Source organism: Haplochromis burtoni, unplaced genomic scaffold (genome assembly GCF_018398535.1).
Source record: "Haplochromis burtoni strain Fernald_Lab_line unplaced genomic scaffold, NCSU_Asbu1 Contig_142, whole genome shotgun sequence".
In the NCBI taxonomy this organism is placed as follows: Eukaryota; Metazoa; Chordata; class Actinopteri; order Cichliformes; family Cichlidae; genus Haplochromis; species Haplochromis burtoni.
Window position 1 is genome coordinate 1,137,079 of NW_024582503.1, and position 17,522 is coordinate 1,154,600.

The window sequence follows — 17,522 nt, forward strand, 5'->3', positions numbered from 1 at the left end:
TGTTGTTGTTGTTGTTGTTGCTTTTCTTAGTTATTCCTCACAAGCTTGAGTAAATGCTCCACTACATCTTTCCTGGTAAGCCATTCTTGGAATTACGCAATGACTTGTTTCCATTTAAATCCACATAGGAGCTCTAATCTGGCTCAGGAGCTTCTGGTTTCACCCTGTTGTATTTGTTGTTGTTGTGTCTGGTGAAATAAATGAATAAATAAAAAAACGGGGGAGGGGGGGCAAGCTATAAAATTATTTTATGAAAAACTTACTACCACTAATGTGACATCTGTTATTGCACCACAATACCACCGTGTTCGTGCAGTATATTTACAGCTGTTAAATCCATACATCAGCCCATGCGAAGCTGCAAATTACTAAGAGTTTAATCTTTCATAAACACACTTTTGGACTATTTGACTGTCCCATTAAGTCTAGTTCTTAATCCTTCTTTTATAATCAATGCCTGAACTGGGAGTGCAGGCAAGCTTACACTGATTTACCATCTTCATTTACACAATTACAAAGTGGGTCCCCTGCTCTGGAGCTGTTTGTAAATCTGTCTCTCAGGCACACCACTCATGCCGCCACTGTGTGAAATCGTATGCAATTCCGTTAGCAGCTAAAAAAAGCAACTGGATATGAAAAGGAAGTGTACTTTCATCCATTAGTTGTAGCTCTTAAACTGTAATCAGTCTCCATATTTCACACATAACAAGTGTGTGTTAATGACTTTGAAATAGCGCAAAGCCACACCATGCCAGACTTTATATTTTAATAAACTCATGATACAGCCTACTTATATTACTTTATAAGTATAGAATTTATTACACACATTAGTATATACACACTGCAAAACTGATATTTCTATTTAAATCGCTTTCACAAAAGAATTTCCTAAATATGGGTTAAATAAATGATTTCTTATTCGTATTACGCTGGATCCATCTTTCAGAGGATTCCTGTTTGTTTTAAAAGTTTGGTCATGGAAATCCTACCACATATACTCTTACAACTGGTCTATATATGCATGGAAAGGGTAATGTGTGGTTTTGCACGTAAACATCCACGCACCGAGTGCTCCCTCACAATCACGTCAAACAAGAAAAACACACATGCGCACACGCAGTTGAGCGTGTGGCAAGCGGCAGCAGCTGCTGTGTGTATAATTAGAGTGTTTTGAAAGCTGAGAGTCGGACAGCAAGACTTTCACCTGCAGACTTAACGGTTACCGTGACAACCAATTATCAGCGATAGGACGTTAATGTGCTTATTTAGCGTCTCTGCGTGTGACACTGGTGCCCTGAGGCGAAGCGGTGAAGATGGAAGTGTGGGGATACTTATGACTGAACAGCTACTTCACCGTATGCCGAGATTTCTCTCCTTTCATAAACTCGGTTTCCATCTCCCGTCAGACACGCCCACAGGTGATTATCAAAGCGAATAAAAATTCAAATTTCTTCCCCAAACGTTTAAAATACATTTAAAGGCAGTTAGTGTGTAGAAGTCACACAGACGAACTAAGAGCATCGACAAAAACTAATAACAGGGTATTGAGAATGGGGTGTTAGAGGTTTATCAGGTGAAAAATAAAGAAAGGTGAAGCTGGCCTTCTTCTTCATAATGCCGTTTGACGACTCAGCATCCAGAAGATTGTAATGGCACTCCATCTAGTGGACTCTGCAGGGAAATGATGATTGTAGGGCTGATCTAGGCTGTATCCCAATCCAGGATCTGCAGCCTTAAAGGCCGCATTTCAAGGCCGATTACATCACAGCGGCGCGCCGAAGGCTGTCCCAATTCAAAGGTTGCTCGAAATGCGGCCCTGAAATGCGTCTTTCATTTCCCTGAATTTTAAGGCTGTGGCAGTGTAGACTTCGTGGCCCAACATATCCCAGAATGCATAGCGCGGCGGTGGGTGTGGATAATTTTGCCGAAAAAAAACGGATGGGGGAGCTCCCGAAGAGTAAACTTTAAGTAAGTACTGAATATTATGTCACTTATTTATGTGTAAATGTTTAATAACGAAGAACATTAAAACATTACTGTTGCCACATGTCGGCAAAGTTATGTGACATTAGTGACGTTTGTACTAACTTGGTTTTAAAGCCTTTACTTTAAATATACGCCGTTCAATAGCTGAGCTTAATCCTACAGAGAATGATCAAAGCTCATGTAGAAACAAACAAACAAATGAACAAAAGATTTTCTCCTTCATTTCTGTCAAACAAAGCTGTATGATGCGTTTCCAGCTGTTAGTATCATGGTTGCTAGGCAACCTGGGCAGCGCAACGGAGGCTAGACCGTCCCATTTCATAAGCCTCGCACTTCCGGCCTTAGCGGTCTTTGAGTACGCGGCCCTTGAGGATCGTTGAGGCTGCGTACTTTAAGGCTGCAGACCCTGAATTGGGATACAGCCCTAGTGCACTTTTTTCCCCTTTTTTCCATTAAAAGTGAATGAAAACAAGTTTCATATGACATATACAAAAATAAGAAACAACAATATCTACAACTACTTTATGTTTTCCACAGTTGGCTTAAAAACACAAATTGTGTTTTTGTCCCCATGCCCAGTAAAGTTACAACACTGATCTATAATGTTTTAAAACTGCGTAACTAATTCAACAAATACATTTTAAAAGAATCACAAGTCAGCAAAAACATTTCATTTTAATTAATAATCTAATGTATTTGGCAGCAGCAAAAGCGTTATTTGTAAAACACTGAACAGACATTGTAAATAGCTAGAAATATTTAATTATATTTTATTTAAATATTTTTTTGTTTATACATATTCTTTTGAATCGCAAGTAGCAATAACAGCACCGGTGGCTACAGTCACATACAGCCATTCGCCTGCTCACTCAGTCAGCTGGACATTGTGCCATTATCTGAGATGTACCCCAACTCCTACCCTGCATGTTTCTCCTGATTGCCCGAAAACTTTGAATAACGTCGTGAAATCTGACAGTATTATAGCACGGAATAAAGATTATGATGATCTGATTTGCAGGATACACTGCAAACTGTCTAAAATCTGCTTTATCTTTTGATTTTGAAGTTGCATATCTAACAAAGAAAAGTGAACTACTGTACATCTAATAAGAAATGTAGTTTACATTTTTCAGTAGTTTCACCCAGCTATGTTCATTTACTTCTTCAACCCACTTTTGAATAGTTAACTGCTAAAACAATTTCATGTTATCGTTGTTCCTATACAGTCACTTACTCTGTTTTGATAAGCACTAGTATCTGTGCCAGTGGCAAGTGGAGAAATAGGCTAGCAGGGCAGAGCTTAGCCAGGGTTCACATTTTGATATTTTGACTTCACAGTGACGTGAAGCTGGGTAAGACCCATCTGCTGCCTTCTACTCTTCACTCACCACTAAATGGATTAAATCTCCTGTGCACACAGCTCTCATCTGGCTCTGTGTGTATGGTTAAAGCAGTGGTGGTAATATCTCCTAAAGAAGGCAGTCATGATACAGTCTGTTCTACTTCCGTTCAACCAGCTGTTACTGTCTGGGAAGTATCCCAGGTACCTATGTCGTTCCTCTGTCGTTCTCTAATTGCATATTTGAGTTTTATCAACTTTGCAAATGTGATGCACTTTGTCATGGTTTGTAAAGTCAAGATGAAAGAATTCATCTTTAGCCAGAAATGATTTTCTAAAGCTAATCCAGAAACTTCTGACTTTTTGCCATCATGAGAAAATTCAGTGTACATTGTGTACCTCACATTTTCAGTTCATTATAATATAATAAAGGTTGTTTTTCCTTGAAAGAAAAGAAGTAGTATATAATACAATATTATTTGTTATCTGGACCATATAGTAGTATGAAAGTCAAGATTGATGTGTACCAGTAAAATACATCATGTACAGTACTGTTAAAACCAGCTGTAAGCCAAGATATGATACTGCATTTTCTCAACGAACTGCTCAGATTGTTAGAAAATACGCTGCAGCACAAATATCTGATATCTGATGCATAGCATCAAAAACGTTTTTGATGATAGAGTTTGTCTTAATCATTAGGTAGCCAGAAAACACCCAAACACTCAAAACACCCAAACAGAAAAAAGGATAGCATTTAAAGTATTGATTATTAATCTACATCTTCAGAAACACACGGTTCATAGTACATGCAGCATTGATATGTAAATATTTTCTTTTAAGAATAATAATATTTGCTGAAACAGACCTGAAAAGATGGCATTGCTTCACTTGGAGACTTATTTTTAAGCAGATTTTAAATTTGCTGCTGTTTTTGTAAAACCAGAAATTTGATATGTAAAATTGGAGACACATATTCATGGAATTTAGAATTTCACATTTGTCTTCTCTGTTTTTCTCGAAGGATCACATCTGATTTTATCCTCATGTTTGGTTTAGACTTTTGCCCAACAAGCAAAAGATCCCTGGTTCAATCCCAGGAACATGTGGAGCTTCTCCTCTGGTGATTCTTTGTGAATATAGAAGAGGTTGAAAGTATCTCTCATAAAGTGCTTTAAAGTTCCACTGAGATTAAATTAAAAGGCACTGTTCTCAGATGAACTCTTGCAGCGGCTTTAGGCTATCGAAATATTTCAAGCTTAGCACGGGTTGCTTTGGTAAAAGATGTTTGTTGGATGTTTTTGTCCAGAGGACTGAAATTATAGGCCACTGGAGATCATTTTAGCTGCAGGTCTCTGCAAGTTCTACATGACATGCTGAGTTCAGAGCAGCTATCGGCATTAAATCATAAGACTCTGCATTAACAGAAGGGTCAAGCTTAGCGACGGAGAGCAGCCTGCTTTGCTGTGAGAAACAGATGGCTCACTGAGATTAAACAGCTGACCTGCTTAGCTCACGTCTGAAGGTGCTGTGATTCCAGTGATGCCTCACAGCATTTTTTCTTTATTATGAATTTATTTCAGTCTATCAAGCTCCCTATGGGTCAGATTTAAGAGTTGTTTTATTACATTTCACTTACAATTGTACAAAAAGTAAATCACATATTCAAAGTTTTAAAAAGTGGTGTACTAAAATCCCAGAAAAAAATCAATTAAAATTGAAAATCATAGGATCAACTTGCTTGCATGCAATATTTCTGATTGCAATGCAATGACACTTAAAGATAAGATAAGTTTTGATTTTGCAGGGCAACTGTTAGGGATAATTCCTTGTACAAATCCTGTGCTGGTTCTGTGGAAGCACAGCAGCCTGAGGTCAGATTAAAAAAGGAAGGTCCACTCGGTCGCGTGTGAACCAGGTTGCGATCCGGGCTTAAAAACAGATCAGAGTCAGAGGATATAAAAACCAGCTCAAACACACAGTGTGTCACAAAGAGCTCCAACTCTCACATGGTATCTGACTACAGAAATATCCAGATATACTAACAAGGAAAAAGAAAAAAAATTATAAAGAGTTTAAGGGACGTTCCTCTGCAACAGCAGCCATGGTTCTGGAGGAGAATGACTGTGACTCTGTCTTCAACCCCCAAATCACTGTGAGTATCATAGAGAAATTTCAACTTCTTGAGACCCTGTTTGCTTTTCTGCAAATTATACCTCATTCTGCTCAACATAGATCTGTTGCATCCCATGCATGCCAAAACAGGAGCTCGGGTTTTAGGAGGCTAGGGGTAAATCTGCTGCGATTGCAGTGCAAATTTAGTGACTTTTATATTGATATCATATGCTTTTAGGCTATACTAGTAAAGCACTTTGAGGAGATCCTGGCTATATTTAACATGTTTTAATTTGTGGGTAACTTATACAGAATACTAGTTCCAGATTTGGACTCTTCTTTGATGCATCTTTGTTTCAGGAGGAGCATGTAGAGACTCAGTATGGGAATGTCCATTGTATCATGAACGGGACACTAAAGGGAAATCACCCTGCCATCCTGACCTTTCATGATGTTGGACTGAACCGTAAGTAGCAGCCCTCAACCCCAGCAATACAGTTTTTGTGATCTCTATATCCTCTAAATAAATAGAATAGAACTAAATACCAAAGGACAGAAATAAATAAAGGTGGAAATTCCTGGAGCAATGATGTCCAAACATGTTTCCATTTCTAATCTATTTTTGTATCTGGACCACAGCATGTTGGCTTTATCATGTAAGGGCCTGTTTCACAATTTCTAAAGTGTCTACAAATTGTTTACTTGTCTTCTTATTTTTTCTTATATTTAAAATGTTTACTGCTTAACAGTTCCATTTTTGTGTTTTCTTGCCGCAGACAAGTCCTGTTTTGAGACTCTGTTCAACCATCAGGACATGTACGAAATCATCAGACATTTTCCTGTTTGTCACGTTGAAGCCCCAGGACAGCATGAGGCAGCCAAAACTCTGCCTGCTGGGTTAGTAGATGGTCTTTGTTACCCATTTCTCACACCACATGTGTATTTTAAGAATTAATGATGGGATTGTAAAATTATTTGATATGAGATCCCGTGAATGCTGATGGGAAAACTGACTTTTGACCCCTCAGTCACACCTACCCTACCATGGACCAACTGTCTGAAGCACTGCCTTCTGTCCTCAAACACTTTGGGTAAGACAGACCTGACACTCCTTACTTGGATTCACCTCTGATTTAAATCTGGACCAGTTAATCTTTGGCTGTGTGTTTTGCAGGTTGCGTAGTGTAATTGGTTTGGGAGTGGGAGCGGGAGCATACATCCTGGCTAGATTTGCTGTGAGTCTGAATCTTTTAAAAATAAATAAAGCATAAAGCCATTTTTGTTGTTGATCTTCTGGGCTTCTCTATGCGGATCTTTGCTCTTCGAGTCAAGTTACAAAGATACAGTTAGACATGTCTTGAATCGGAGATGTTGGGAGTACTTCAAATTCTTTTGTGGCTGATGTAGACTAACAGAGTCAGATCTTTTCATCTGTGCATGCAGCTGAATCACCCTGATTTGGTGGATGGATTGGTTCTGATCAATATCAACCCCAGTGCTGAAGGCTTAATGGATACTTTTGCAACCAAGGTAGACAATATGTAGTCAGATACAACCTAAATTTGATTCATTTTTACACCGGCTGCAATGAAACATTTTTTCATTGTTCCCTTTTTCAATTGTTCTTAAACAGCCCTAATGTCAATGCATTAAAGATTACTAAATGAAGGTCGCTTCACCTGGTGAAACTGTGTTACAGCTCACTGGATGGACCCAGACTCTACCAGACACTATCATCGCACACTTGTTTGGAAAGGCAAGTTGTCAAGCCTTTTCTACAGTGTTTAATTTTAGTTAGCCTCAGAAGAAAAACTGAAATGCTCATCATAAGATGAAGTAATACATAATATATATATTAAATATATTTATTTAAATTAAAATATGAAGATGATTTAAGATATATACACAGCAACTGCTAAATACAGAACATCTGTCTCCGACTTATAGGATGAAATCCTGACCAATCACGACCTCATCGCCACATATCGCCACCGCATCACAACAACAATGAACCAGGCCAATGTCAATCAGTTCTTCCGCTCCTACAACCACCGCAACGCTCTTGAGGTGGAAAGACCCGTTCCTGGAGGAAACATCAACGTCAGGACTCTCAAGTTAGTAAAACCATTTGTCTTCATACAGAATCTTTTACTAATTTAATGACCGTTCTACAAAATCACCTCTTTTAATTCTGTCGTTTGCCCATCACAGGCTTGCATCTTTGCAACAGGCCAAGTTAATCCCAACCATATGTTTAGTCTCTCTGACTGTTTCATCTTCCTGTTGGTGTGTAGGTGCTCCACTCTGCTCATTGTAGGCGATAATTCTCCAGCTGTGGAAGCTGTGGTGGACTGCAACTCTAAGCTCAACCCCACCAAAACCACACTGCTTAAGGTAACTGGAGAACTGGTTGACTCAAAAATAAACACACGTGCAATATCTGAAGTATTTTATTTAAAACTGTGGTGCTGATAAGTTCATAACCTTAGAGTGAATTATGCATATTTCTTTCTCATTCGTCCTCCTCTAGATGTCGGACTGTGGAGGGCTTCCTCAAGTGGATCAGGTGTGAAAACACATTTTACTGGCTGCTTTGAGAATAATGCAAATTCTCTCCTAATAGTTATGATCTTTCTCTCCACAGCCAGCCAAAGTGATTGAAGCCTTCAAATATTTCATCCAGGGCATGGGATATTGTAAGTGATAATGAACCGCCAACCATTAATGATGACAGCATTTAATTCAATATCTCAATTCCTTGTTCGTGATGGTCTTTATTTCATTAAGTCACTAATTTACTAGCTGGATTTTATATAGGTCAAGGCAATGTTCTGAAATAGCAATGAGCAAAAAATTAATTCATATACTTTCCTGAAATCTCACTTTATTAACAAGAACCACCTCTGAATGTGTGTGTGTGGGGGGATGAGACTACTGCTCACTGAAAGGCTCAAACAGTATAATAAAAGGACTCTGCTCTTCTTCCTCTACAGTGTCCAGTGCCAGCATGACCAGACTTCGCTCACGGACAACGTCCAGTTCAAGTCTTATGTCCTTGGATGGCCCACGAAGCCGAGCACATACCAACGAGCTGCAACGTAGCCAAATAAGTTCACACAGCAACGACGAGAAGCGTGTACGCTCTCACACCGATGTTTCCATGGATAGTATTTCCAGTGTGAACCAGAGTGTCTCAAAGACCACCGAAGTGGCATGCTAGAGCACAGGCACTTCTAAGCCTCATGCACTTTTACCTCATCATAACTACCCAGGTGTATCTCACAGTCTTCTTAACTTTCCCATCTCTGGCCATCATCTTCCAATTATGCCCTTTCATTTGCACTATCTCTGCCTGAAAGGCCACAGGATATGCTTCCGTGTGACTTTCTCCATCCCCCCATTCGTTCTCAAATTTCCACTCTGTATGTTCTTAAACCTTCACTACTCTACTCTCTTCCTAATCACTCATACTTCATTTTCATTTCCTAAGCCTCTTTCTCTTTATACTGCACTGAACTATTATTACATGTCTCTTTGTCCTTCAATTTCTCTTTCTTTACCTTCATCCATTTCACTCTGTCTCTATTCATGTCTCTGACTGACCTTTTACCACAATTTCTGCTGCAGGCGTCCTTGGTTTGGATAAGAGTTCCTTATTTACTGATATTTATTATCAAATACAATGCATGAGAGGTTCATACAATCTGAATGTATTCACTAAAACTTGAAGTGTATTCACTATAGAGATAATAAAGATGTAGAAATATGGATTAACTGGTGCAGCAGTTGCATGTTTATTACCAGGAATGTATGTTGATTATATGCAGGTATGACAGCAGTGTATTATTAACTATTGGAAAATACCATGAATATTCACTGTAGTTCACAAAATGCTTACGCTTTAGTGAGAAGTTTTACATTAAGTTTAAAAATTAAAGCACTTTATATTTATAATATTAAAGCACAATTTAAACATTTTTGTGGTGTCAGTGAATAATTATTTCTCTAAGCACACTATAAAATATTACATTGAAATCCCTAAATACAAAAACAGAAATAAGTACAGCCAGATACCAACAATCAATACAATTACTGATAAAATATTGCACTCTGTCGACCATTTATGTAAAGAATCACTGTTCACAGCATCAGTTGCATTTCAGGGTAACTGTTACTATAATTCTATTTACTGCTCTTTGACTACTACTAAAAAAAAAATGCAGCTTGAAATCTGATTAATCATGGTGGTTGAATCTGAACGTCACAAGTTTGTGCCTGCAAAAAGCTGAGAGTGTGGAAACAGAAAGAAGTGAGCCTAGTGACTTTTGTGATAACACAACTGAGTCACAAACATCCAGTCTGAGCTCGAGTTACACGGCGAGTTTTGACAAGTACTTTGACAAGGTTTATTTTGTACTTTTTAAATCCCTCACCAAGAATCTGATAATACTGTCTATGTGCAATTCTAGGTACCTAAACTGCTCTATTTAAGTACAAAAAGACACTGGGGGGGGGGGATTTTAAATTGCATGTGTTACAAAAAAGAATGCCTTTGATGCCAAATGTGTCTTTTCTGTGATTCAGCTTGTTGCCTAAATAACAAGATATTTATAAGGTTGTAATAAATCCTAAAAACTCATGATATTTTATATGGCGCTTCTTCAAATGTACCACTAGATGGAAGCCTGTACCTCCTCTTTTACTCTGATATCATCTGCAGTCAGGCACCACTCAGGTTTATGCAGCCACACATAATCCTAACAGACTGTACTGTCTAAAAGAGCTGCACTGAAATCAGTCACATAGAGTCATCCTTCATCACATACTTGGGTTTTAACATTACTCTTCAATCTCAGTGTTATAGCTGGGTTTTTGTTTTCTTTGTTTTGTTGTTTTGTTGTTTTGTTTTTGTTGGGGGGGGGTATTTTTTATTGTTTACACAAGAAATTATGTGCCAAGCAAAAATAGCAGAGCTAAAGTGAATAAGAGGGGAAGCTGGAAAGAATTGGACACAGTTTTAAATGTGATTCTTTTTAAATAACCCCTTTAAATCTGGTAACAAATTGTAATGAAATGTATTTCTATTCAAACAACTGCCAGTCATTATTTTACAAGCCAAATATTTTATACAATATAAATGCATTTATTTGGCCACTGCAGCAGGGTTTTTTTTTCTGAAACCAGTCAATTAAACTGTGATTTGACTTTCTACCACTCAATAACACAGCAGAAATGTATGTGTTATACAAAGCCTTAACCTTCTTACGATTCCTTTTAGATTAAGCACAATGTTTTTGTCCCAGTAGATGCCAAGGTGTGTGACGTGCATACGTGGGCTGCGCTGCCACGTAATCACGGCATTGTGAGTTAATCCAAGTGTCACCGTCTCTTGCATCATAATTTGCATCACACGTGTGCGTGGATAAAAATAATCTCTGTATTCAGAATGTGTCTGCATGAATGTGTGTTTGCATGGGCATAAGCTGGCTGCATGCATGAATGTAGTAGATGTGTAGGTCGGACTGTATGTGTGAGGAGGGGGGAGCTGTGTGAGTAGATGGATTGTTTTGGGCTTTGGCTGCGAGACAGTGGAGATACACAGTTAGAGGAAAACAAAGCAGCCAGCATCAAAGTCAATAATTGTGTGTGTGTGTGTGTGGGGGGGGGGGATCTTTATTTCAAGACCTCTTTTGTTTGCCTTACATCATAAAGCAATGATGAATAATGTATGACATAAATCTCTTAAGATTGAATTTAAACATGAGCTCTAGCACAGCTGTAGGTTCGCTGTGTCCTTTATTTTACTGTTCCTCTGTGTAGTGTGTTCCACTATGAAAGTACAGAAAACTTAAAGCTTCCATCAGCACTGACATACATTTGTGAAACTCACTGTACATCTTTTTATTCAGTGAAGAAGCAAAGACGCACGGTTACAGACAAACGGTGTTGCAGTTTGATAGTGGCAATGACAGCTTTACTTCATCCTGCTCTGACAGTCCCTCCCGACACAGACACATGCACCTCTTAAATCTTAAAATCAAATAAAGGTGTACTTCAATGTGTGCACATACTTTAGCCAGATTTAGCGAGGACTCAGTGTTTGATTTCTAATGTTTATGTCTAAAATAGAGCTTGTCAGCAACCATATATACAGTAATTTCATGAAGTGCTATTGTTTGGATGCCCTATTAACTAGAACCAACTGCAAGAAAGAATCAAAACCTCAGAACATAATGTGTTTTCTCCTTAATATGGCAAAAATATGGGCTCAAAATAATTTCCCTCCACGGCACTACAGAACGTCCTTTTTAACTGGTCATAAATACGTAAAACAATAAAATACCACCATAGTATGTTAAATGTGTGGATTTTTAAGACCCCAAGATTAGTGTACAATATAAGGCGGTTTTACTCTCCTGTGCCATTTTTCTTCATGTGACAAAATAAATAGGGGGATAGTGTAGTACTCCAAAATCTGGATCTCATATGCAGAAAGATTTGGGGTCCCTTGATGCAGGCGTGGACACGTAGGGCCCCTCTCCTCCTGTCAATGAGCCCTGCCAGCTGCAGCCATGTTGTAAAGGATCAGGCTCCTCCAGCAGCAGCAGAGGCAGCAGCAGTGCTAACAGCTAGCGTCAGTGGACACCGACTACCGGGCACGGCGCTGTTGTGGACAAAAACAGACAGGGGAGAGGGACCTGGAGCACAGAGACATCCATCTAGCCGGTTCCTATTATCAGTGGATGTGCTAATAAAATTCAGACGCGCTGGCTGGATAAGGTGTCCGGTTACGGAAAGTAGGTGCGGTCGGGCTCCAGGGCTGAAGCGGGTGAGTATTGATCCCTCTTGGGGGCGAACTGAGTGGGAATAGCCCTGGGTTAGCTTAGCTAGCTTAGCATTAAAGGGGGTAACATACACACACACACAGACAATGGGGGTTAACGACAATGCACTTAGGTGTGGGTGTGTTTTTAGGAGCTGGCATGAGGGTTTAGAGTGAATTAGCTGATGTGAATTACAAGTCGTTTTATACACGGCGGAGTAATTTGTATTCCTAACAGACAGACAGTGGTGCAGTGGCCGAAACCACCCCTCTGTGTTTCTCCGGTGGGTGCAAAGGTCCAAACCAGGCAGGATTTCTGTCATGCGGAGTAACAACGCCTTTGCAAAACAGCTGTGTTTTGTTGAGCAGTGAGTGGCTCACACTGAGACTTATCTTTTGCAGGCAATGGTTTGGAGACAAAAGGGGGAGGCAGCCTTTACTTAAACCTGAATGTCTCAAGTGTTTTGGGGGCTGTTTGCTGCCTTGTCAACCTCAATATTGCACACTGATCACTGAGCTAGGCCGATTGAAATGGATTAATATTTGAGCAGATCCTGTGGGGTTTTTTGTGTGTTTTTTAGGGCCACAAATCATTCGTGAGCGTGCTTGATGGGATTAAACAGAAATCTATGCATAATGGTAAACCTGACAGAATTAAACCTGGTTCACAGCTTGGTGCCCAGCAGCTCTGTGGTTGAAGGTTTGTCAGTTATTTGCTTTTTTTGATTTCAGGTTTTTTTTAATCCAAGCTGCCCTGATTTGTCTCCTACAGATGTCTGTTTTCCTGATGCTTTGCCGTCTTGTTTCCTGCCTTTATGTGGCTGTTACCCCAGATCACATCCCTGCAAACATCCTCTAGCAGCAAAAACCACTGGGTCAGGAAACCAAAGTGTGTTCGCAGATATTATGATGTGATCATGGACAAAATAACCATGCTTGACATGGAATATACTTCTCTCCTGAAAAAGGGATATGACCACTTTTTTTTCTTAGTGAATTATCAAGAAATGTCAGTTTCTGGTACAATTTCCCTTCCAGCGGATGCCTTTCTGTGTAGATACTATTAAAGCACTCATTAATGTTTGCTCGAGTGCACATCCCACCAGTGCAGCAGTTGTTTTTTTCACTTCTCTGTTTTTGACTGCATATCAAGCACATTTTTCATTATTCTGAAAAATTGTGCACACGTGATGATCATGCATGAGTTTTTATTTGTAGAAGTGATGCTTGAAAGGGAAAGGAATGGCTTTGTTTCCGTGTCTGCTGCTTGGTCTCCTCACCTTTTCTCTTGTTACTTCCACTGAGATGAAGATGCATGAATGGGGAAACAACAATTCGGATATTGGATTGATTTTTTCCCCTTATCCCTTTCTTTAGTGATGATGGGTCTCACAAATTCGACAGGCAGAATGGTGGGATATGATGGGAGAGTTAGTTGGGGAAAGAATGAGAATCAAGCATTTAGAAGGAGGAGGCAGCAGTTTGGAAATGAAACTCAGCCCCCCAGGTGTGTCAGTCCTAAACATTCAGTGGGCGGGTGTTTTCACTCTCCTATAAGTGACAGCATACAGTACAACTAGGAAGTGCAGAGAGAGAGGAGAGGAACGCACACACATTCATGATTTAGCGGTGGACCGGGCCTCTGCGTACTGACTGCCAACATGCAGTTCTGGGATTTCCTGGGTTGCACCAATGGAGGTATGTATGTGTGCGGTTATACTGATGGCTTTGTGAATCTTCTTGCTGTTGATTGGATCGGTGTGTGCTCTGTGCGAGGCAGGTAGAGAGGGTCTGGCAGGCAGAAAGCTGGAAAGGAATTTGTTCTGTGCACTGCTGTGCAAGCAGTTGCATGTGAAAAACCTCACAGACAGGTAAAGAGTGGAACACAAACAAACAAGATTAGGGGACTGATAAGGTGTCGGCCCATTGTGTTTTATTTGTTAAACCTGGTTGGTTCCTTCTCATTTTTTTAGATTAAGTGGCAGAGATCTGTTTGTTTGTAGCTTTAAGCCTAAATTAAAAAATCTTTTTCTTATTTTGCTGAATCGACGTAACTTATGAATCATAGCGTGACTGTGCGCTGTCCTGTCTGCACGAAGCGTATTTAAACTTTTCTTGGGAACAACTCTGAAACCCTCTCAGCTTGACGTTCGGTTATAACAAAGACTGCTGTGATTATAGTTCCTAAACGTTGCTCTCATAGTTTAGAGGAACTGGCACCTATGTCAATGAAATCCAAAAGCTAAACCTGAGTAGGTTTAACTCTTAGCGAGATGATCACATGTAACCCTGACTTTTCTTTTCTTTTTTAAATCCTAACCAGCTTTTCCTAAGTTAAAACTGTATCTAAGTCTTTATTCATACAGACAGCTTTTTAAGGTGGTTTAAAAAGCATATTGGAGTCCAAGCTTGTAGTCTTCTTTGTTCAGCCACATTTGGTTATACTTGCACCGCAAAGAGTTAAACATCAGATTTCTTGTTTTGTACAACAACTGCCCACAGTTATCAAATGTCCCTTTTTTCTTGTTCAGAGGACTGTAAGTAGCTGAACAGTTTTTCATATTGCCTTTATAGCTGAAAATCAGATTGTCCCTACGCCTATAGAAAAAAGGGAATTCAGTGTGTTTGTGTCTGCAATATTAGCTTACATATAAGACACAAACACACCCGTAGAATCTATAAAGGATATAAAACTCCAGCTTATGATCTCAGTTAAGTTGTGTTGTCTCATGTCTTGCCTTAAATGTGGTTACTTGATTGTGCTGCATTGAATTCCAGGACACTTCGAGCTCCAACACCCATCCTGTGCCCCAGGCCATGTTTTCTGCTATTGCGCCAATAACTATAACTAAGATACCTGATGGCTTGTGTCATATTTTTCACGCTTACAATCACAAATAAAAAGTAGCTTTTGCTTTAAACGCTTCCTTAGCTGAAGCAGCTATCCATAAACTTTCCAAGTTTGTAAAGTGACAGATTAAACATGAGGTCATAGGATATACAATATGCTTAACTGTAGCCATATAGACGTTTAATTTCTGCTACAAATCTTGGAGAACAGTGTTACAGTTGGTTTGTTGAAGTTGTTGCCATATTTTCAGGTAATACAGAAGGAGGCTGTCTTGAAAGATCAGTGACTGTATGACTGGAAGCGAGCGCTCGTGTGTCACCATCAGTCTGCCCTTATTTGCATCTACAGCTCACTGTTTTGCTTAAGTTATTCCATGTGGGTCAGCACTGACTGCCTGTGAGACGTTCAAATCAATTTCAGGGCCTCATTCTAACATAATTTTGCTGTTTAGCTTTCATAGTTTTAAAGCCTCTTCTAAGGAAATGTATGCACAGTGCATCTGACTCTTGCCTGTATCTGACAGCGCTTTTCTTTATGTAATTAATAGGTAATTATTTAGATAATTATTTTTCAATTACAGTTTTGCCTTCCTAACATTATACAAACAAGAATCATTATAATGAAGATAAAATTCCTGCGTTCTGTTTTGCAGTCGTACATTTGTTTTGTTGTAAATACAACACATTCCTTTCCTGTACAGCTGTGGCTTTTGCCCCCATCTAAACTCAGACTCACTGTGGCAGGTTTAGATCAATCCACATGAATATTTTTCAAATTTAAGAAGGTCCACTGTGAAGATATTTTCACAGACAAAAAAAGTTTAACAGTTACGTTATTCCAAAATCCATTATCTATCATATCATTATTAACAAAGTGATTATGATCATGATTTTTCATTTCTTTCTTTTTTTTGCCATAGTTGGGTAGTTCTCAGTTTGCTGAACAAGTATGGCCTGTTTCAAAGGGTTGCCAGCAGAAAGCCACCTCTCACTAAAAAGAACATGGCAGCACAGCTTCGGTTTGCAAAGTTGCATCTGAGCAAACTACAAGACTTCTGTAGATGTTTGGCCATAGTGCACAGCACCATGTTTGGCGAAACAGAAACACACCATTCTAGAGCAAACACTTCATAGCAACTGTCATCAAGATGGTGGAGTCGTGATGATCGTGGCCACAGCACCTGGACATCTTGCAGTCATTGAGTTGAGCGTGAGCTCCTCTGTATATCAAAGTATTCTGAAGTCAAATGTGAGGTTGCCTGACTGACACCTGAAGCTTGCCTGAAACTGGGTCATGCAAAAGGACAATGATCCCTAACACAACACCAAATCTATAACAATGGCTGAAAAAGAAAAGAATTAAGGTGTTGCAAAGCTTAGAGCTGTAAACAAATGCAAATAAATAAGCAAATGCCAATCAACCTCAAATGAACTGAAGTAACATGGTACAAACTACTGATTCATGGGATGTATTTATTTTTTTCACTGTGAAAACTTTCACATGACTCTATGCCATCAGGATGTCTTGCAAACGTGCAGTATTAGACTGAAATGGCAAAGACTAAATGGGAAATCAAACTGAACATTTTAGAAAGAATTACATGACAGTCAGTTAGTATCCATATCTGTGTTCAGTCCAGAATCAGTCCAGACTGCTATGTTATAATATGTTAAAAGTCAAGTCCTTCACCTCACACTGACTTGTATAAAAAGGTGTGAGATGATTAGCAAATATGTATTTATAGAAGAGATTAAAAAAGGTATGCCATTGACATTACAGATTAATGTTTCCGCTTATAAGCTTGTGTAAGAAAATGAAATGAACCTCAAGTGTTTTGAAACTAGGTTTGATATAGTCATCTGTGATCGGTCACCTTGGCTGTGAAGGTTCTTGGCTCATAGGTCTATTTAATGCTAGACAGTATTTTTTTTTAATAGAATAAATGGATTGTGAGGTATTTTATGTAATACATATATTAGATCAAACGTTTTGGGTAACTAATCCCTTTTTCTCAGTTCCTGAAAGTATTCTAAGATGAGATGGTTCTGCTAGACCCCGGTGCTGCTGTGGTTTGGTTTAATGTGTTTATAAATGTTAACTTTGGGGCAGTGTACTGCACACTGAGGTAGAGCCATAAAATGGCTTATAAACGAAAGAAACTATAAATCTATTAAATCGGTGGAAAACCTGCAAGAACAGGAGGGAATAAAGTGGGTATCTGAGAGTGCATACTGCACACGTGCCTCGTAAAATCACAGATTTGATATGAAGTCAAAAACATTTACTCTTTAAATAAAGAAAATAATGTGATCTGAAATTTAATCATTAATTTGTTCAGCCAGAGAGAAGACGTGATCCAACTTCACAAGGCGCTGACTGGTTTCAAAAAATAAACCTGTCTCACCAGT

At 39.1% G+C, this 17,522-nt stretch overlaps 2 protein-coding genes across 5 annotated transcripts in view; both read left to right on the forward strand.

Annotated features, from left to right (window-relative positions):
• Positions 1 to 1,174: 1,174 nt before the first annotated feature.
• On the forward strand, positions 1,175 to 9,412 carry LOC102307041 (protein NDRG1). Of its 3 annotated transcripts, none has more exons than XM_005934954.3 (12): positions 1,175 to 1,418; positions 5,801 to 5,906; positions 6,217 to 6,337; positions 6,469 to 6,531; positions 6,615 to 6,675; positions 6,884 to 6,970; positions 7,140 to 7,196; positions 7,388 to 7,554; positions 7,735 to 7,834; positions 7,971 to 8,006; positions 8,085 to 8,136; positions 8,434 to 9,412. In XM_005934954.3, exons 2-12 carry the CDS (start codon positions 5,843 to 5,845, stop codon positions 8,658 to 8,660), a joined length of 1,035 nt encoding a protein of 344 aa, XP_005935016.1. In that variant the 5' UTR covers positions 1,175 to 1,418; positions 5,801 to 5,842; the 3' UTR covers positions 8,661 to 9,412. The 3 variants fall into 3 exon arrangements, with proteins under 3 accessions (XP_005935016.1, XP_005935017.1, XP_014193162.1); XM_005934955.3 differs by lacking the exon at positions 1,175 to 1,418 and adding an exon at positions 1,919 to 1,968; XM_014337676.2 differs by lacking the exon at positions 1,175 to 1,418 and adding an exon at positions 4,345 to 5,480.
• A 2,599-nt stretch (positions 9,413 to 12,011) lies between these two features.
• ptk2ab (protein tyrosine kinase 2ab) overlaps positions 12,012 to 17,522 on the forward strand; it is a 63,480-nt gene continuing 57,969 nt past the window's right edge. Inside the window, exon 1 of one of the 2 annotated variants that reach the window (XM_005934949.3) lies at positions 12,012 to 12,269. Coding sequence is in view for 1 of the 2 variants with exons in the window: in XM_005934944.3 (XP_005935006.1) it covers positions 13,925 to 13,961 (37 nt within the window). In the remaining variant the exon portion in view is untranslated. The other variant, XM_005934944.3, reaches the window with a different exon arrangement.

What these genes read in the sequence shown, in the direction of transcription:
- LOC102307041 (XM_014337676.2), top strand. Translation starts at nt 5,430, where the DNA reads ATGGTTCTGGAGGAGAATGACTGTGACTCTGTCTTCAACCCCCAAATC. An exon ending in GGCTTCCTCAAGTGGATCAG is followed by an intron (nt 8,007 to 8,084) that starts GTGTGAAAACAC and finishes TTCTCTCCACAG; the next exon opens with CCAGCCAAAGTGATTGAAGC. An exon ending in CATCCAGGGCATGGGATATT is followed by an intron (nt 8,137 to 8,433) that starts GTAAGTGATAAT and finishes CTTCCTCTACAG; the next exon opens with TGTCCAGTGCCAGCATGACC.